The following is a 22,395-nucleotide window of genomic DNA, read 5'->3' as shown; positions in this document are numbered from 1 at the left end:
TGTGCGGGGGGAGGAGTTTGATTTCACCCCCAGAGGTCTCTTGAGACAGACGGATGCCAATAACAACATATATTTAATTTTGTAGGGCTAATAAATAGGACACCCTGCAGTAAATCCCACTTGGTCAATAATAATAATCATCCTAGTCTAAAATTCCAATATGTATTGGAATAGTTTTTATTGTTTTATCACTTGTTTGCTGCCGTGGGCTCATTTGGAAGGAAGGGATATAAATTTAATAAACAAACAATAAAATATTAGACTATATAATCAGTTGTGACTTTACTCACCTCATGACAGTGTCTTGGCAATCATATTTGTTCCTCCTCATACTCCAAGAATAAATTTAATTATGCTTTGTGTCCACTTTTCAAAGAATGCTTTCCCAAGTGTACCTCAAAGATAGAACAAGATTATATTTTGCATGGGCTATATATCTTCTCTTAGTTCCCCAATGATGCAGGAAGATATAGCAGCTCTATGAGTCTTCCCTGTCCTGTGCTTCTGTTTCTTAATATGGACAATTTACAGATAGACACAATTGAGAACTCTTTCTGCATTGTCTCACACACTCCTATTTATTACCATAGTGCTTTGGCTCATATGAGTAGCATTAGTTTACTTACCAATATAGGAACTTTGTATTACCTAATATGGCATGCAAATGTGAATCCATTTCTTCTCATGCTCATTTCTGTACTGTTTGTGTTCAGTTTAATCGGAGATTGTTTTGGTATATTTCATGCGTTCAAATGTGTGATAGATTTAGGAGTCTAATGTAATGATTTTCTTTTAAAGACTGAATTGGAGAACATTGAAGTAACTCAGGGTATGTCAGCAGAGACAGCAGTGACTTTCCTCAGCCGCCTGATGGCTATGGTTGATGTACTAGTATTTGCCAGCTCGCTAAATTTTAGTGAAATTGAAGCTGAAAAAAACATGTCTTCTGGAGGCTTAATGCGACAGTGCCTAAGGCTTGGTAAGTTTGCATGGAACAGCTCAGTGCATTAAATAATTACTTACAGATCAACGAAATGAGGCTACAGTAAAAAAGAAAAAAAGAAAAAAAGCCAATGCTGACCTGCTTTTAAAAATTTCTGTATTTTGTTGAAGAAAATTGCATCCAGCTCAGGTTAAGGTAACAAGCATTTCTCTACGTAGCAGAACTGTTCAAACTATAGCAAGAGCACTTTATGTTATAGTACATAGTATTCTTAAAAGTTGAACATTTTTCACATATACTAAAAAAGCTAACGTGATTTCTGTAAAAGGAAGATAATGTGTTACATGATGTGAGACATAAAAAGCGGAACTTGTTAGTTTGAAGGAGCCTTGGTTATGGTGCATGACAAACATTCTGGCATGCTAATGGATTCCTCATTCTATTCCTCTGTTGATGACTATATTTAGCTCACCATTCTCCTTACAATGTTTTATTTGGACTCCTTCCCATATACACAATCAAGATTAAAATTACAATCCTCTTCTGACTATCTCTTCTGTCAGCTTCATGCATGCTTATATGAAACTGCCTAATACTGTTAGGTCATCGGTAACCCTAGACAACGTTGTGTACTCTAGCTGTGGGCCTCTCCAAAGCAGAGATGATTTCAAGCCCTGCAACTTTTCTCATTTTCACTAATAATTGCAGCAACTTCAGACCTTCTGCATGCATTGTATATGCCCCAGCACTAAACCATGTCCTTTCATCTATAGCCAATCACTTGATAGTCTTCTGTCATTTTATCTCTGTGCTTTCTGCCATGCATTCCTTATGCCTCAAATGGCATAGTTCTCTATTTGCCAGGCATCCTCCTTCTTCAGGATTGCCTTATCAGGACTACCCTGGCTTCACTTTGTATGCTGCTCCTCTTTCATCTGACCCTCCTCAATCAATTCAGATATTAGTCCTGAACCACTTTCCCATCTCCATCAATTACAAATTGCAAAAGCATAAGGAGGGGTTCATTGAAATGTGTTCTCTACTATGCTGTGTATACTGTTGCTGCTCATTTAGTGTTCAACAGTAGTATCTTATCTGAATAAAATTAAATACACATGATTAAGAGATGAGTATTTTAACTCTGCCTCAGTTTTAGCATTAGTGCATATAGATGATGTTGTAAAATCCAGTGTTTATGTTGTGATAGGGTAACATATTATGGCAGATCTCAGGCACTAGGATACAGTCTTTTTCCATTGTTGCTTTAAGATTTTCATTAAGATTGATATTCCAATGCTATTTCTTAAACCTTTTTAGTTTGCTGTGTTGCCGTGCGAAACTGTTTGGAATGTCGACAGAGACAGAGAGAAAGGGTAAATAAATCTTCACTAATCAGCAGTAAAACTCAGGAGACTCTTCAGGGTATAAGTGCAACTACTACCGCTAAGGTAAACTATTAAAATAATAGATACCATTGCATAAAATGAATGAATTGGAAATAATGACAATGTGTCATATAGTATTTTAAACCAGTTATGATGATTTGTCACTTTGGTAAAACAGAAGTTACTCTCTTCTATAAATCCAGAGGGGGCAGTCTTTACAACAGAAAAGCACTTCTTCTTGGTTAGGAGACAAAAGCTTCTGATTTTCCCAGGGAAAAGTTCTGCTTAGTCTTCTTACCATGGCTGTTCTGAACTATTATATGGGCCTAGTTATTTTTTCCTTGGAGTCTGTAAGCAGGGTATTAGTGGAGATGATAAAGTGGCAGAGAAAGTTAAAGATCATATATGAAGTTTTCTTATTAAGTTAAAATCTTCAGGTGGATGCCACTGTTCTTTGTAGTCTCTACTTGTATTGGTGAGAAATTTGTGTTTATACAGTGGTACCTCGGGTTGAGTACCCAATCCGTTCCAGGGTGCCGTTCGCACCCCGAAAATTACTCAACCTGAGCGGTGATAGCGCACGTGCGTGAAGCGCCGATAGAGTGCTTCTGTGCACGCGCGAAGCACGTAGAATGCTTCTGATAGCGTAAACACTTCCGGGTCCCCCGAGTACACAACCTGTAAGTACGCAACCCACAGCATACTCAACCTGAGGTATGACTGTACAAAGCAGGTGAATCACTTAGATAGTGGAGCTTTGAGAAGTGTACCTGGTATGTAAGTGAGACACTTTAAAGGTTTTTTTGACATTAAAGGTCCCTTTCTGTGTTTTAGAGAACTTCTAGTTACAGGTAGGTAGCCGTGTTGGTCTGACGTAGTCGAAACAAACAAACAAACAAAAAATCATTCCAGTAGCACCTTGGAGACCAACTAAGTTTGTCATTGGTATGAGCTTTCGTGTGCATGCACTAAGTTTGTAATGCATGCACACGAAAGCTCACACCAATGACAAACTTAGTTGGTCTCTAAGGTGCTACTGGAAGGAATTTTTTTATTTTGTTTAGAGACTTTCATAAAGCTTACAATACCATATTTTATCTATGAAACAAGATGATACATACAAAGACACACACACATAGGAACAGCTGAGTATTTTGAGCCTGAATCTTTCTGAAACTATATAACTATTGTGTGTTTAGACTCCACTGGAAAATGTTCCTGGTAACCTATCACCTATTAAAGATCCCGATAGACTTCTTCAAGATGTAGATATTAATCGTCTTCGAGCAGTTGTATTTCGTGATGTGGTGAGTACTATCATTGGCAGCTTTTCTTAAAGGATTTCTTGCCTGTGTAATGTCCATGGGAGAGAAACAAGGGTACTTGTAAATCTACGCTATGCATCCTTTTTTCTTAAAATAGTAATTATGCATGTATATGTGAAACATCTTTCTTTCATAAATTATTTTTATACTGGGAGCTGTTCTCTAATCCCCTAAGTAAAGATGACTTCATCCACTTTTTGAAATTTAACATCCTTGGTGACTTTATCAGATTTAGCAAGATCAAGAACCTTGCATGGACAGGTTATTTTTGGAATTGTAAGAGACTCTTTTATCTTCAAACAGTACTTTATTCAGTAAACGGTATTCCCTTGAATTGTTAAACTATACCATAGAGCTTATTTAAAGTTTAAAAGTTTAAAGTTGTACCTTGAAAATTTAAGGCTTAAAATTACATATTGAGGATGGGAAAAGGTTCAGAGGAAAATAGTTGGGAAAGTTTTTTTTTTTTTTTGCAGACGGGGGCTCACTACTTTGATGCAGCTCCATTCTCTTTTTAATTTGCTGCTACAAGCAGTGGCGGAGCTCCTCTTGGTGGCCATCATGACGTAGTGTTGTTCTGAGGGGATATTGTTGAAGGAAAAAATGGTGGCAAGCAGCTTCTGAGATGGGCTCAGCTGCCATTTGCCTAAACCCTCACTGGTAACTGATAAGCCAGTGAATTGCCCACTCCCAGTTTCCAAAACAACTCTTCCAAATTTGCAGCTTGTGAATTGGGGTCATTTTTAATCAGGCCTGAAACAAAACCTCCATTAGAAACTACTGTAGAAACCACATTTATGTATACACGCTTCCTGCTGAGATGTGTATGTGTTTTTATTTCTTTATTATGAATGCCTGTTGGTATACAGTATATCTTTACCGTGTTTCTCCAAAAATAAGACACCGTCTTATATTTATTTTTCCTTAAAACAACAACACGGTGGCTTATTTTCAGGGGATGGCTTATTTTATTATTAAGTATGGTACAGTTTAACCTACAAGGTTAAACTGCCTATCACTATGGCTTATTTTCGGGGTATGGCTTATTTTCGCGGTCTGGCCTATTTTCGGGGTATGTCTTATTTTCGGAGAAACACGCATATCCAGTCACAAATTCCCAGTGAGTTGAAAATGTGAAATCGTCCTTAGGCAATTATAGTTCTTTGTAAGGGAAACAGCTCATGGGGGCTGAGCACTGTTGCTCCACCCCTTTTTTGAGATAGGGTCACCCCCATGTCCCCCCAAATCAGGATGGAGTAGAGTGAATGCAGAACCAAGCGTGGCACTGCTTCAATAGACTCCTCCTCCTCCTCCTCCCATGGAGGGGAAGGAGAGTTGAAGCAGCCTCATGGCAGTGGCAGGAGAAGTAAGAGCCACCGGCCACTGAAGTCATGTTGCCACTGAATTCAGTTCTGCTCCTGGCTCTTCCCAACATCCTGAGATTGTATCAGGCCCCCAATTTCCCTTGCAAGCTTCTGGTTCTTTGGCAGTGCAGTTTTCAGTCTAGAAACATTGGTTAAGTGTAACATGTTGAGTATTTTTATCATGTATTTTAATTGTATTCTATGATTTTTCTGCAGGATGATAGCAAGCAGGCTCAGTTTTTAGCTTTGGCTGTTGTTTACTTCATTTCTGTGTTGATGGTCTCCAAGTATCGGGACATACTCGAACCTCAACGAGAAACTGCAAGGTCTGGAATCCAGGCAGGTAGAAATATCAGGCAGGAAATAAATTCACCAACAAGTACAGGTACCACTGTTTTTCTGTTTATGTTGCATAATTTTTTAGACAATGGATACTTGACTATAGAAAAGAAAAGTTCAAATGATACCTATTAACCATATCCAGTTTCTGACTGGTCTTGTTTCCTTTAAGTTGTTTTTGGAATATTTCTGCTTTCTCGGTCCGGTCTGGTTTGTCATTCCTAGCATTGGTTGGCCATTGTCTTGGACTAGAGGAGACAGGCTGTCAAAAGTTCTGTTATCTTCCGATATGGTACCTCTCTGTAGTATACATGTAATCAATTGCTCCTCTGCAATGGAGCCAGAGACAAATATTATTTTAAATGTTAATTTAATTTATATTCAACTTGTCATGTGGTTTTAATTAAGCTCACAAGTGATGTGCTTTTTCTCAGTTCCCTCCTCACTTGGTGCCACACTAGTGGCTGGTATTTTTGCATGAAGGCACCATAGCTCAGCAGTGCAGAAGATTAATTCCTGGCTCACCACTCCAAAAAAGAAAAGGATAGTGTAGCAGGCTATGGGAAGGATCCCTGCCTAAAACCAGGAGAGTTTCTGCCTGTTCGGCTAGACAATACTGGACTGGGTAGACAGATAATCCCACCTGGTATAAGGCATTTTACGTGCACTGATGATTAATGTGAGACTTACCCATCCCTTTTTACCAGTGATGGAAAATTGGAGTGCACCAGTGCATTTATGTTGAATGGATTTTGAAAGGAAGACCAACATTTGATGGCAGTGGTGTCCAACTTTGCATAGCAAAGTCCTTAGTTTTATTTCAGTACCAGCTCAAAAAAGCTTTTAAAGAAGTGAAGTATCTTCATGGTCCTACGTCTTTCTGTGGTAGTCTGTGTCCTATAAGATGAGATTGAGTCAAACCATCCTAGGAGTGACTTTCAGTTTTTTGGAGGAGAAACAGTGTGTATGTATCTATATCTACATAGCTATCTACAGTTCCTACCATCTATCATCTATTAACTACGTATAAGATTTACTTTAACTTTTATTTGTTTACTTTTATGCATTCATTTTTCAGTTTTGTATAACTTCAAAAGAGAATCCTCTTCAGAGTGCATATCTTGCAAAATATTCAGTATACTGAAAACAGCTTCTATATGTCATAAAATGTTTTTTAATTAATATTTTTTTAAAGTAAGGCCAATACAGGTGCATACTTAGTTTCTCTGTGGTCTAAAATGCTTCTTAAAAGTTATTTATTGCTTCGGCCACTCCTGGGAATCCTGCTTTTTATGATTGAGTAGACGAGCCTAGGAAATCTTATATCTAATAGTTAGCTTTTATTCCTGTTTAGCTCCTTGGGTATTTTCAGTTCCTTATTTTAACACATTTATTTTGCACAGACAAAATTAGTAGTTAATGTGGTTATCAATTTGCCAAGTTAAACTAATGCTTCAGCATATTTTTATCAGTTGAAGAAGCTGTCAGGAGTTTTTGATTGAGATTGTTTCTGCATCACATACCATATTAATCTGAGAACCATGGACCATATTCAGTTACTCAGTTCCATAAGCAGAACCCAGAGCAAGACCTTCCACTAGTTCAGCAGAGCCTTCTTCTCTTTCCTACTCCCGCATGCCCTCTGTGCCTCCCCAAATTTGCTTTGCAGTGTTGGGAGAACCCCCCCAGCAGAACACACAGGGAAATTGTTCCATAGGGCAAGCAGAAATGCTTGTGCTGATGGAGTGATCTCCTTAGCACTACATTGAATCCCACCCCATGTTTTTTAAGTTCCACTGCATTGGTTCATGGTTGTGCCATATGTATCAATATGCTTTCTTCTTCCAAATGAAAGTTGTTTAGAACTCAGTATTAAACACATGCACACACGCACACACAAATATAAACCTGTTCCTATATATTTATTTTCAGGTGTATTTTTTTCCTTACTAATCTTTGATACTGTTTATATCATGAAGACCTTGCATCTTACAGTAAAATTAGTAACTGATATTCATATAAAACCCACTTTTTATTGTTAACTTTATTCAAAGCAAACCCATGTTATTAACTGTTATAGGTTAGTTTACTGGGTACTCTAAAATATTCCTGCATTAACGTATTTTGCTAAAAACATGTTCTTAAGTCTACACCCTAATTTTAGGGTTCTTCCCAGTTTCTAGAAATATTCTAATAGTTTGAGTAAATTTATTTGATTAAATCTACATAAATTTATTTCTTACTAAAAGATTATTGGGGGGGTATGGTTCACTTGTGTTTGATGACACACACATGTTGTAGGAGGCACCATTCTAGAAAATATATTCCCTCATTTGTGAGGAAGAAGAAAGAATGCCTAAAATGGTGCCATGCCACCTACTGTGTTTGTATTTGAAACGTGTATTTTGAAAAATCCAAACACTTTAATTTATTATGATATTTTTATTGATTGATCTGACCAATTAATCAACTAAATAATGTGGCCATGCTGATTTTGTGTTTATATTTTGTGTGTTTCCCCATTTGTGTATTATGCCATGATGCTGGAGTAGGAAACTGCTGGTTTTACTATTCCGGCCATGCCTGTCTTGCCTATGTATACCTGTCTTTTCCATAAATGTTGTTTTTATGATGCGTTACTTAAAGGTATGTTCTGTTCCTATCTCTTGATTTCTCTCTGAGAAACACATTGTTAGTGCCATGTTTGCATGTTTCAGTGAGATAGGACTTGTGTCATGGATCCACAGTGGACCAAGCCACAGGCGATAAGCAGCTGGCTCACAATTGACTCCATGATTTTCTCCACAGTTGTGGTCATACCATCTATCCCACACCCAAGTTTGAACCATGGATTCCTTGCCAAGTTAATTCCTGAGCAGAGCTTTACCCACTCATTTTACAAAGGTAATATTAACACAACCTCCTAACTTGTTTGGGTGTACTTGTTTCATTTCATGTAATTCAAAATCTAACTATAACATAGCTGTTTGATAAATAAGAATATACTTTTGGGTTACACAAAGATAAAATTTTCTGCAAGGATACAATCAAAATTCCTCTGCCCAGCTATGGCTAGATTTTGAGGTACCTTGTTAATGGAGAGAGTTGCTGTAGATGATAAAAGTATAATTCTGTACATTGATATATACAAGGCACAAGGTATTTTCATTAAATTCCTTCCTTTTCCTTTGAAAAATAATACGAAAAAAAAGATAAAGCAGATATCTAACACCATATTCTTGAAGTAGTATGTTTTAATATTGTTTAGCTGTGTTTATTTCAGTCTTTAATATAGACATTTTTATTTTGGATTATAGCATCCAGTTGTTTTAATCCCAATGAGGAGGACTATGCGACCGGAGAGAGCAGTAAGAGCTAAACTTCTGATATCACCAGGGGGAGCAGTCACAAACAAACAAACAAACAAACAAATGCACACACACACCATCTTGCTCTCTTACACTAGGAAAGGACATTATTCACAGCTTTCTTCTTCTGTATATCACACTATATTTAGCTTCTACCACCTGATCAGGCAGCATGGTGTACCTATGTAACAGTACAGTTCTCCCCTTTGAACATGTACAATGCTTAGTGCATTTTAGTTATTATTATTATTATTATTAAATTGTATATCACCCTTCATCCAAAGATCGCGGGGGTGGTTGATAACAAAAAAATGAGAACACAAAATAATGCTAAAACAAAAACAAACCATAAGCTCTGCAATATACCAGGGAGGCAAGTGGACTCCAGGAAGTGGGAGAGGGTACCCAGGGGCAATTGTTTCAACAGCCTGAGCCATTCTAATATTACAGAGTTTGGCCAGGGCTTTGACAGGAGAACCAGTTCTATCAGTCTGAAAATCCCCCAAAGCTGTCTGGAAACTCACGGGATCTATTAGCTTCTGAGGGTGGAGCATTTTAATAGGGTCCCTGCAGCTGCAGAGGGGGGAAAGGTGCTGAAAGCCTAAATCTCAACAGGATGTGTTCTGACCATGACAAGAGAAAAGGCCTGCAAGGCAGAGAGCAGGTACTCCAAGACTCACAGCAAAGATGGTTTACTTTTTTAATTTAAGAGACTCTCTGCAGTCAACTGAAAAGCCCCAGTTTAAACCATTCAAGAAGCTAAACTCAGAAAATAAACAGAGAGAAAAAGATGACAAATTAATACAATAAATTATTATTCCTGCAAAGGCTTATATTGACTCTGTATCAGACATGATAACAGAAAGGGCCAAAGACTAAGATGAGATGAGATGAAGTTGACCCACAAGCTAGGAAGCAGCAGCAGCTCTCTGCACCTATGCAAGAGATAGAAATACTCATTCATAGAGGGAAATCAGGCTGCAAAACAGCCTGGGGGGGGGGGGAAAGGAAAGGGAGAGGTGTTTAGGTAAGAACTTTTGTGTGATAGACTCTTCTAGACAGAAGCTTTACTGACAAAGGTGTTTAGCATGGGAATGCTTCGACACAATTAGTTGTTGCAGACTATCTAGACCAGGGGTCCCCAGACTTACCCGCCTTTGGGCCGGTGCTCACCGCGCCGGTCGCGCGGCGGGCCGGAGGGCAGGGGAGTGCACGCCCGTGCACATGCGCACACACATTTACTGGCGTGGTGGCGCACTTCCAGGCCGGAAAAATCGCCAAAAAATTGTTTGTGCGCATGCGTATGGGCCTCCCCAACCCGGAAGTGCACCTCCCCCGACCCGGAAGTGCACCGGAAATGACCTCTTCTGGGTCGGGAGAGGCCTATACGCATGCGCAGAAACGTAAGAGCGGGCGGCGGCAGCGGGCAGCGGGGGTCGCCGCGGGCCGGATTGGGAGGCCAATTGGACCGCATCTGGCCCGCGGACCGTAGTCTGGGGACCCCTGATCTAGACTGTCAATAGCTCTGATCAGTCTGTTTTAAGAGATCCTTCAACCAACTAAAGACCCAGTCTCACTTAAAATCAGAGAAGATATTGTTCAAGGGAAAGTGTTCCTGTCTTTAAGGTTTAACATTCTATCTAGAAGGTTTTGGAGGTCCTGCAAGTAGGCCAAGTCCAGTCACAGAAAGTACTGTTCACTTTTTAAAAATTGGATACCATTTCAGGAACTTCTAGAACCTTGTGCTTTTATTTTAAAAAGAATTGGCCAATAGGTTACATTTCAGGTCATTAATTCATTTTGGTAGACTAGCGTATGGATCGTCTACAATTATTAAGATGATAGTGTTTCAATTAGATCCCAGCAGGCAAATATTGCCATAGATATGTGAGGCACTCTAGATTGAGAGCATGCTACTCTGATAGCTATGTGAAATTGCAGTGCCTGAGAAATGGTGTAGCTCAGTGCTAAATCAAATATTTTACATGCAGAAGGACATAGCTTCAATCCCTTAATCCCTTTATCCTTTCAGATAAAGGGGGCTCAGGTAGCTGGGAAAGACATAAATCAGAGACATTAGAGAGTGGTTGATGGACAGAATACAAAGATATTGGCAGACCAGTAGTTTGATCTGCTGTAAAGCAGTTCCTTAATTTAATAAATTTGTTTCTCTTCCCTATAATCAGTTTTGGATATTGACAAATAAGGTTTTCCAGCAAAAAGTCTACAAGTGGGGTGTGTGAAGGACCCTAATCTGGTGGGATCACAATTAAAACATTTGCAAATCACCATCTTGTGTATGATTTAGAGGACCTAGATAGAAAGTATTTTCATTTTTCCATAGCAGTGTGTGTGCAGAAAATTCCATGTGTGTGGTTAGGAAAAAAGATAGTGAAAAATAACTGTTCCAAGAGGCCATCCAATAGAATGTCTGCTGGTCTTTCAAATATTTGGGGCTGTAAACACTGAAGTGAGCACCTTGAATTGGGTTCAGAAACATGCATGCAACTGTTTTAGAACAGGAGTTATAAGAGTTCTAAAGGCAACTCCAGCCAGTTCCTTTTGAACCAGTTTATGAGTCATTTTCAAGAATAGCCCCACATAGAGCGCATTGCAATAATCCAATCTGGAAGCTACCAGAGCATGGAGTACTGTGGCCAAATCATCTCTGTCCAAAGGGTGGCGTAACTGACAGTAGTCTGAAGTGCCTCTGTAATGCTTTCCTCCTACCTCTGCAGATAAGAATGACCCCACTAAATGAAAACTTCAGAAGTGAAGGTATGATCATTCTGACCTAGAAGACCATAGCAGTTGTTGGAAATTAACTATCTTTAGTTAAAGACCCATGACACTGGATATTCTTTCTCTGATCCTGAATACATTTCAATAATTATTGAAGAAATAAAAAAATAGGGCTTGCAAAAAGCTCTGTACAACACTTCCCAAGCTCATCACAATCACCTGGTTTGTTGAGTGTTTCGGAAACACTGCACAAAGGACTTTGCAACCACTATTATTCGGCAAAGCACTGCCCCATATGTAATGTGAAATGTAGGCCAAGTGAGTGTGACTTGCCTGAAACAGGTCTGTGGGCCAAATGGAGGTTCAGATTTGCCCTTGGACCAGATATTAAATAACAATCTGATGAATTCACCTACCTTCCTAGGATACAAAAACAAGAATACGATTAACAGAAGGAATGTTTCCAAATTGACACCATCTATTTACAATATCCCAGGTATGGTTAAGAGATTCTTTGGAGACCAGGGTTGCAGTACTTCATCCAAATGAAACAATAAAGTTTTGGATCTAAATTAGCTAATGCAGTGTTTCAGAAAGTTGGATGCCCCCATTATTAAAAATTGTGGGACTTGGTAGACCACTTAAGTTTTTGCTTTGCTTTGTTTTCTGTTGAACAAATACAGGCCCATCTTAACATCCAGCGCCGTGGTGCAAAGGTCCCTCCGGCGCCCCTCCCTTCCCAAAATTTAGCCTGGGACAGAGGGCGCCATTGGGGAGGGAGGGAAATGAAGACAAAAGCCGCCGCCGCGGGGGCAGGAAGATGGCGGTTGGGATGAGGAGGAGGAGGCGGCAGCAGCAGCAAGCACAGGGCTGTGGGGAAAGACAGCAGGGCTCTTCGTGCAGGCGAGGCTGAGGGAAACGCCAGTGCTGTGTCCCTGGGAAGCTCCTCTCTCTGCTGCCGCTCTCCTCCGCAGCCGCTGCTTGGTGCCGGTTCACCTCCGCGCTCCCCATCCTCCGTCGTGAAGCGGCAGGGCGACCCCTGTGGGAGCTAGCTGGCTGCTGTGGAAGGCTGGAGAAGCGCTCCGGCCACCAATTGCGGTGCTGACCAGCCAGAGAGGGACGGGTGGAGGGAGGAAGGGATTGAGGGCTGATCACTGCGGGCCTGGCTCGTGGGCAGGCTGCCGCCCCTACTGAGCTGTGGCCCCCAGACCTCTTCCCTGGCGCCCTCCAGCACCCGGTGCCATGGTTCCCCGCGCCACTAGCCTCTATGGCTATGACGCCCCTGAACAAATACTTGGTTCACTTTTGGATTAGATATGAAGAAAAATACAATAACATGTACCTGCATCCTCATCAAAACTAGTGCCATATTATCAAAATCACAGGCCCTAGACTGAGAGCTGAGTTGAGATAATCTTGACAGTTCCACATTCTATCCATGTACCTTATGAATAGAGCATACCGACAGCTAGTGGTCCATGTAGAACAGTTTGAGGACATCTGACCTAATTGATTACTACTAAGTGTAAGCAGCTACATTAGATAATGAATTAAGTAGTGTGTAGAATCTTAGATTAGATGGCTGATCATGGATAATCAAAGTCAGTAAAGGCTGGTCTTGCTGCTTTGGGGAATTGTTCTTTCTTAAATGAGGGCAGCTTTCCATTACCCTTAATGGAGACAGCAGTTAGATCCCTTTTAAAAGCATTTGTATCAATAAATATCCCAGGTAGTGAACAAAAACTCAAGAATAAAACATGTCAAACCACCAACTATATTGCAAAATTAAGGATAAATCTCAAGCATAAAAAGTACCTAAACAGCAGCAAAAAAATTATACCATTGATTTGCAGCAGATTTGCTACATATTGGCATTGTTTTAACTCCCATGCTGTGATTTTATGATGTGCTTACTGTATAAGTGCAGATATTATTGGATGACTCATCATTTTTCAGCAGTGCTAATCTGACTTCTTGGCTGCTTTGGGGACAGAAATTATTTAGCAGCCTTGCTGGACATTGTATGCCTAGGAATTAATTTAGAAGATTTGACCCCATTGATCTTCATGGACTTCTTAGTGGCTTTCCACACGCTAGCCTGTCAACTTCTGCTACTTCTGCTGCAGTATTTGGTAGCAATATGAAGGACAGCACTTGTTAAAATCTTTTTTGATAGACCCTTACAAAAGTTGTTATTTTCATTGGCAGAAAAATGCTTTGCGTCTGGATTTCCTAACAATCAGTCACTGGCTACCACTGGATTAACCATTATTCTTGCATGGGTAAAAGCTAAGCATTCAGTCAATATGGTTTATTGTTGCTAAATTAGGAATTTGCACTGCTTCCAGAATGAGTCTCTGTGCTATTTAATTTCATTTTAACCTAGCTGAATGTAACTTTAATAGCCAATGTTCCACCTTCTACTACAACTTTAATTTTATTTACCTGAAAGTCCAATTGGACACACTGGAACTTTTTTCCAGAAAAAAATATGTTTAGGATTGGCTGCTGGAGTGCCAATGGTGGTCCTTCTGTGATGGTATGACCTTAACAGCAGAAGTGTGAGTCAGGCTATTTCCCTGTTCTAGTCATAAAACTAATAGTAATGTACTATCAAAACCCTCATTAAATGTTTGCCATTATCATTCTTCTATTGTTGTATTGTCATTGTGAATGTTCTGGTGAATTTGACGTTAATTTCACTTAGAACTTGTTTTTGTGTGTGATGATTGAAATAAACTCATCCTTGTAATCTTGCACTCCCATCTTTTGGTCAATGCTCATAACTCCTTAATAAGACGTATAAATTTTATAGAAGATTCTGAGGAAAGCTTTAATTGAAAATGTATTTTAAGTGACTAAACTATAAAAGTTTGAAATTGCTATGCAGTAGCTATTGCAACCTACTTTACTATTTTTGCGTGCTAAGGAATAGGGATGCGTATCTCACTACTCACCCCCAAAACAGTGATGCCTTGCATGCATTCCAGTTGAGGCTTGGAAAGCCTTAAACTTTATTTGATTTGAGTACTTAGAGCAGTTTAGGAGTGAGCTCATAAAGGAACCTTCACTGTTGCTTCTGCCTTTTCCTGCCCAAGGCCTTAATACTTGCTTTGGGGCAGAGGAAGGAGGAAGGCACTATTGTGTCCTACAACCGCATATTTTCCTACCAGACTGAACTACCTCTATTAGAGGTAAAGGTAAAGGTAAAGGGACCCCTGACCATTAGGTCCAGTCGTGACCGACTCTGGGGTTGCGCGCTCATCTCGCATTATTGGCCGAGGGAGCCGGCGTACAGCTTCCAGGTCATGTGGCCATCATGACAAAGCCGCTTCTGGCAAACCAGAGTAGCACATGGAAACGCCGTTTATCTTCCCGCTGTAGCGGTTCCTATTTATCTACTTGCATTTTGACGTGCTTTTGAACTGCTAGGTTGGCAGGAGCTGGGACCAAGCAACGGGAGCTCACCCTGTCACAGGGATTCGAACCGCTGACCTTCTGATCAGCAAGCCCTAGGCTCAGTGGTTTAACCCACAGTGCCACCTGGGTCCTACCTCTATTAGAAACATGCTACAAATATCATTTCCACCTGGGATAAAACTCTTGGAGGGACTTTTTATTCAGTAGGCTTAAGGAAAACCCTTCCAGGATCCTCTCCTTAACAGTAGTTCCAGCAGGAAAAGACAATCTTGTTGGGGCCTAGAGGATGCTTGCCACCTCATGCCAATGATTAAGATAATTTCTGGTCATTGGGATAGAGAAAATGGGAGACCGCTCATAGGATCAAGGTGAACATGGCCCTGCTTGAAGCAGTCTGGGATTAGGGCTGTGCTCATCTTAATTTGGGTTGCAAGCATTCAAGCTGGGATATGATCGTCTCTTCTGCTGGCATAGATTTCCCAGGGAGGCTAGATTGATGCTGGGGCACTTGTTGATAGGACAGGGGTCACGTCCTGAAGAGCAGGAACAGGGCAAGCTGGTAGTCTAGTCAAGTCTTCTATTGCAGTCCTACCCAATAGTCCAGTAATCCAGTTGAATCCAGTGGTCAATGCTGCTGGATCCCAACTAGAGCGGCAGGATGGATGAGAGCTTGTCATAGAAAGCTCACAGAAGCCAGTGCTGTCTAGGACTTAAGAAGAGCTGTCTGTTCTTTTGAGGGGCCATTGCCCTATTCTGTAATTGCTGGTTCCTATAGCAATGATGTGATGAGCGATGAATTGGACAGGTGTTATCTGGGCTTGAGGAGTCCGATAAGGCCACATTCTTTGGCCTGCATGGTCTGGGACTAGGGGAAATGGCTTTCCAGACTCTACCCCATCCGACTCTACCGCTGAGCCAGACCAAGGATTTTCTTTCATATAGAGAGATGGTTAGCTTCCAGCTTGGTAAGCTTTTATCCACCTTGTTGGATAAATCATTAAAATGATAGCCTCATATCAACTCTTTTGAATCAGAACCTTAGTCCATTGATCTCAATAATGCCCACACTGACTGGCAGGGTGTCTCCAGGGTTTCAAGCAGGCTCCCTCAACGCTACCTGCAGATGCCGGGTATTGAAAATGGTATCCTCTGCATGCAAAGCAGATGCTCTAGCACTGAGCCACAGCCCTTCCCCAAAAGGATGAGGTCATCTCAGAAACCAATTTACTTAACTAACTTCATTATTTTTTTGCTTTGGTGTAATAAATGAACTCTGCAATTACAGTGAAAAATGGTAGGAAAGAGGCATCTGGCACCCAACTGTTTTCTTCCAGACAAGGTTAAAATTACCAGGTTTAGCATTTCTCCTTCCTTTGTCTACTGCTATGTCTTAATGCTACAGTAGACTGATGAGGATTGTTGAAAGCTTGGACAGCAGGTTTATAAATTATAACCTAAACAGATGTAATTGGTTATCATTTTTGCTGCTGCCCCTCTTTAGTCTTCCTTCTACCGAAGTAGGTGTAAAAAGTCAACTTTGTGATAAAATTCAAAGATCAGAGGCACACGGTTTTATGAAACAGAGAAAATTGGTGTTTAATGCTGAAATCTTAACAGAAAGGGGGAAAAGGTTATTTTTGAAATAAAAAATATGGTTGCTCTGGCATCCTGAGGAAGGTGAGAGGAGTGCCTGTGTGTGTGCCTCTTCTGTTATGTGATTGTTTAGTCTGCTCAGGTGTTGCTTGTTAGCACTCATGCAGAGGCTCCAGTCTCTGTGGCAGCATACACCATTGCTTCACTACAATGGGATAAAGGCTTGGAAAGATGGAGTTGCTGTGTTCCATATCCTTTGACTTCTGAAGAAGATCAAAATTGGCCAGGGGGATGGGGGATGAGTGAATTTAAAAGGGTCAAAACATAGTAGCAAGTCTCTTTCTCCCTTTCCACAGCAGTTTTAGGCAGCTTGAAAAGTACACAGGTGAAATATCCCATGCAATTACCTTACCCATACTCTGTTGCCAGATATCTCCCCTTAAATCATTTTGAGAGTACTCTATTGGAGTTATGAAGGTTAGTTGCTTAATTGGTTGTACTTTCTTTGCTCCAATTTGCTTAATTTGAGTTCTCCCTCCCTCTCCCTTTCTTCTTTAGACTTTTTAATGTAAATATTTATTTATAGGCCTTTGCAACAATGTAGTGTTAATAATAGAGCAACTTTCTATAACCTTTTCCTAAGCTTTACTGGGGATTTCTGATCTTTTGAAAAATTGTCGACGTATAACAAGTGTTCAAATGAGATGTAGTACGGTGGTTAAAGAGTGTGATGTGAAACCCTTAATGTAAATTTCACTTCAGCAATGCACCTTCTAGTTGGTCATCAGCAAGCTGCTTTTTTCCTGACTACAGCATGAAGATGATAATAGTGGCCTACCCAGACACTACTAAATGACTAAAAAACAACAACAGGCCTGTTGCAAGGATTACTAAAATAATATATGTGCAGCTTTTTAAACTCACAGGGAAAGTACTATATAAATGCTGCTCCTGTTAATAAGTATGTATAGAGAGAGCCTTGCACAAAATTGTCATAAATAAAATGGTCAGCAGTTTAGAAATTAAATTATGGTAATAGTTATTATAAATAACAAATGTACATTGATGTTGTTTACATATTACAATAATGGGCTGTAAGTATTGCACTGAAGAATGGAACAACCTGGGTTCAACTACTCATTCGGCCACAAATCTTACTGGTTGACTTTAATCCAGGTAAAATATCTTAGCCTCACAGGGTTGTTGTGAGGATGAGGAGAAACACCATGTATGCCACACTGAGCTCTTTAGAGGAAGGGAGGATAGGAATGCAGTGCATGATGCTGAAATTTTAGTACTGAATATGTTTGTCAGTTTTGGGAAATAGGGCACTTTGATTATGTTTGATTTTAGGCATTCTTAAAACTAAATGTCACTGAAATCAAATAAGTAATATTTACATTTGTGATATTTAGTTCTTGGTTTACATATAATCCACTTAGCAAACTATTTGGTTCATAATTTAGACTGAAATCCTGTCCTCAGTTATGTAGCTCATATCTTTGATTTCCTTGTGCAACTGTGGGTAGGATGGTAGGAAGTCATTTGGAATGTTTTGTATTCTTGAATCAGGGCAGAGTCTATGTTTTTCACATAATTATGTAAAAAAAAAGTTTGTCTTTTACCATATGCTCAAAAAATGAAAATATAACAGTAGAGAATGATATTATTCCTAAGATCTGGAATTCCTGTTTCTGGAATGCTATAAATCATCATCATCATCATCAACACACACACACACACACACACACACACACACACACACACACACACACTTGGGAAATTGTTCAGTGTTTTCTTTTTGAAAAAGGAAGCAAGTACGCAGGTTGTAGCTGCCTGGACTCTGAATTTGTTTCATTTATTTAGAGGTCAGAATTGTGGGTGCCAGGTAGGTGGCCTATACTAAAACCCCATAACTACCTTCCTGCTCTCAGGTGTGGTGGAGGACAGTAACCTGTTGCTAGTGTAAAATGAAGAATTAACTCTTCAGCTTCTCTATGTAGGATTGTGGCACACCACCATGTCTTTTACCTGAGGCACCAAAATGTCTTAGGCTGGCTCTGGTGTTCAGTTTCGTAACAGGTTCATCACAGTGTGCCTCTTAGGTATGCCTCTACCAGCACACCTAGAGTTTTGTCCTCTATTGATAAAAGATTATTGATACAGGAATGCTAATTTTCAAGCTCAATTTTTTTAAAAAATAATTTTGTTTTGCAGAGACTCCTGCTGTATTTCCAGATAATATAAAAGAAAAAGAAACTCCGACGCCAGTTGAAGATATTCAGCTGGAAAGCTCCATTCCTCATACTGATTCTGGAATTGGAGAGGAGCAAATGCCCAGTATCTTGAACGGGACAGACTTAGAAACAAGCACAGGTCCTGATGCTATGAGTGAACTATTGTCTACTTTGTCTTCTGAGGTGAAGAAATCTCAGGAAAGTTTAACAGAAAGCCCCAGTGAAATTTTGAAACCTGCATCCTCAATATCAAGTATCAGCCAAAGCAAGGGCATCAATGTCAAGGAAATATTAAAAAGCCTGGTGGCAGCCCCTGTTGAAATTGCAGAATGTGGGCCTGATCCTATTCCGTACCCTGATCCTGCACTAAAGAGAGAAGCTCAGCCTATTCTCCCAATGCAGTATCACTCCTTTGACAGGTATATGGCATGATTGATTCACTTATTATGATATATTAATATTGGCACTTGAACGTATATATTGTCTGTGATATGTTGATAAAGACTGTGTGCAGTGAAAATACAGCTGGCTTACATCAATGTGCACTGCCTTACTATAAACAGCCCCTATTGGATTGAATTGTGTCTTTTAACAGCTAAGTCTAATTAGTAATCAATGAACATATCTACTTTATAAAGCTGTAACTTCCCTCAACATAAAACAAAACTTTTCATCCTGAAATACAGAAGTGAAAGAAAAGAGCATAGCTGCCAAGTTTTCCCTTTTCTCGTGAGTAAGCCTATTCAGCATAAGGGAATTTCCCTTGAAAAAAGGGAGAACTTGGCAGCTATGAAAGAGCCAAAAAAATACTAAGGACAAATTACCCAGTCTTCACAGTGTCAGCCACTTAATTTTTTCATAGTTGGCTTTGAGACCAGTTTGGATATGTATTTGCATCAGGCAGTCTTTCAATCAGAACCTTATTCACTGGACCCTTACCACTTCACATGCGTCTGTTGTTAACTGTTGTTGTGACAAGAAGGGGAGAGGGTGTAATTAAAACATGCATCTCCCAGAGTGGCTGGGGAAAAACAGTCATTTGGGTGGGGTACAAATAATAAAATTAGTAATATTATTTTCATTTATAAACTTAAGGAAGTATACAGGAAACATTTGTTAAAATAGTCGTAGTGCACTCAGAGAGAATTCATTATGCATGTTGATCTGTATTTGCTAATCATATGTTTTCTTTTTAAAGTTCATTGCTGTAGTTCTTACTGTGTATGGTATTGCCCAGTTCACACATCATGCTAAAGCATAGTAGGTAATGTCTAATGTGTTCCACCATCCCTTGTTCAACAAACCAGGACTGAGTGCATGGTTTCATAAACTTGTTTGAGTCCGTTAACCAGAAATAGAAAAAACCAGAGTGCCCCTAATTTGGTCATAATGGTAAACTGCAGTTTCCTCAAAACTGAAAGTGGAAGCTTTCAATCTCCACATGTGTGATAGAGGAAATAAAGTTTGCTCACTACAGTTAGTTCCTACAATGCTAAAAAATGGGGTTTGACATGACCATCTGTGTTGGTTTAATAAGAAATATGCTAAACTTATTTTTCCAAAACTATGAATGTAGCTACTGGCCACGGGCTTATTCAAGCCACTTTGATATCACTAGACAGTCTTAACAATCTCATTATTAGCATTCTAAACCTCTATCTCTGCAGGATTGTGGTGGTTCTTGCAAATTTTCAAATCACCGCAGGAATTTTTTTTTAGAGCATTAAAGTATCTAAATGCCAGGTTTTTTTCCTCCAGTTGTTTAGTTTAATAATAAATTGTAAAAAAAATGTTTAAATGTCCAAAATCACACAGAAATTAACTGCTCATAATCATACAGAAGTTACAACGAAAGGAATATGTTGAAGAAACAGAAGTGGTAGAATCTTAACAGTGCTGTCCTATGAAACATTATGAACATTATATTTCATTTTAAAGTACACAGAATTGGAAATGTAAAAGCAGAGAAACATGTTTCAGTGTATCTTACGGAATAGGTCTTCTGTGTAGTTAATGTATTCAGCAGTTCAAGTACTATCGAATGTAAATGATGAGGTGATATTGATGAAAGGAGGGATTGAGGTCTCGGGGGGCGCTGATGACGGATTGAACAGAAGCGCCCTTGCACTGCACGTAACTCAAGTCTGTCGTCTTCACTACTCAAAGCCATAATGGAAGGTGGCAGTCTGAAATGAGTTGCCACGGCAAAGAGTATTATTTTTGAAATGCTTTCACACAAATCACTAGGCCCTGCATACAACTTAGTTTCATGCTTTAATGTCATCAGGAGGCACAAATTGGTGTGTCTAATTGTTTGCCACCTGCCAGCAAAATGAGCTGCCAGCTAGCCAGACGGGTTTGATTGTCCGTCAGCCGTTCAATAGATTGAGAGTGACAACATCAAAAATTTCACTTCAAACTCTGAAGCTTTGAGCAGCTTTTCAGAGACCTCTTCCCCACAAGTGCTTCTGGACAACTGCATTTTTCAATCAGTTTCAATATATTGTTGCCTTCTGCGCTCATCTGTGTTAAGGTAGTTGTAATTACATTATGAGCTATATAAACAGATTTCTCTGGCCCTGGAGTCTGGACTCATCTTAAAATCACATCAAAATAATGTGTAGACCATATTTGTAGAAGCAGAAGTTGCTCTAGACTTACAACTGTTCTAGAGTAAACATAACGAATTCTCTTTTTATATTTTTCTCTACATTATTAACAAATATGCATACACTACATATTGTCAGTTACTATTTTTTTTTAAAAAAATTAGTGAGTTTACATACTTTTGCAAACCAAGAAATCTTTAATTAAAAATACGTTAAAAATAATCATTTTTTTTAAGTCTTCCACAGAGAAGAGGTCTGGTGTATTACTTAACATTGGCTATGTCTTGCTTGAAAGCATTCTGTTGTTAAAGTAATCTTAAAAAAAATACAGAGACTGCAGATGTAAAAATATACTTGTAGATCATGATCTAAAAGTATGCATACCAGTGTGTTGTTTTTTCCCCCCATAAACCCAGCACCAACAATTTCCAAACTGCTTTTTAAACTTCAATGAATTTAAGAAGCAGGTTGCCTAAAAGAGAACATAGCACCATTGAGCATGTGTTATTTGGAAGCAGTTTCCATTCCACCCATCTTTTCACTAAACCTCCAAAGTGTGTTTAAACTACAGGGACTTATTAACAGGAGAAGCAGGGGGAGAAACTGTTCATGGTGTGCATTTTAGTCTCTAGATTCTATAACTGCCTTTTTTCGGGGAGATGTTCATTCACAAATTAACTGGGAACTTCATATAACTTTCACACATCTAATGTAAAAGCTACCTGCATTCAGAGTACTTTAAAAATACACTAATTCTGAAAATATTTGTGTTTTATTCAAGGTTTTCATTGCTCAAAGTTCTAATTCTTTTGTTCTACATATATTCGTGATCACATATGTAATGAGTAAATATATGAACTGTTTGCCTTGACCATTTAGCAATAGCATTTTAAACTCTAAAGAATTCACTATCCTGCCTGAACATCTAAATAGGGTCTTTGGGTTGTGGCCTTTGTGTGTTCGGGCCCTTGAAAGTATCATTTGCTCTAAAAGTGTGCTTTTTGTGGTCTCTAAAAAAATTAAATGGCTCAGTTTAAATACTACTTCAAATCTTAAATTTCTCTTTGCTG

General features: G+C 39.4%; 1 protein-coding gene across 9 annotated transcripts in view; it reads left to right on the top strand.

Annotated features, from left to right (window-relative positions):
- NBEA (neurobeachin) overlaps positions 1–22,395 on the top strand; it is a 354,996-nt gene that overhangs the window by 90,498 nt on the left and 242,103 nt on the right. For all 9 annotated transcript variants that reach the window (XM_035114666.2, XM_060273784.1, XM_035114659.2 and 6 more), the window contains 6 exons: positions 799–979; positions 2,261–2,391; positions 3,528–3,635; positions 5,234–5,402; positions 8,165–8,260; positions 18,697–19,135. In XM_035114666.2, coding sequence (XP_034970557.1) covers positions 799–979; positions 2,261–2,391; positions 3,528–3,635; positions 5,234–5,402; positions 8,165–8,260; positions 18,697–19,135 — 1,124 coding nt within the window. The remainder of the gene's footprint in view (positions 1–798; positions 980–2,260; positions 2,392–3,527; positions 3,636–5,233; positions 5,403–8,164; positions 8,261–18,696; positions 19,136–22,395) is intronic.

Source organism: Zootoca vivipara, chromosome 4 (assembly GCF_963506605.1).
Source record: "Zootoca vivipara chromosome 4, rZooViv1.1, whole genome shotgun sequence".
Lineage (NCBI taxonomy): Eukaryota > Metazoa > Chordata > Lepidosauria > Squamata > Lacertidae > Zootoca > Zootoca vivipara.
Note: the sequence above shows the minus strand (reverse complement) of the source record. Positions and strands in the feature narration are given on the sequence as shown.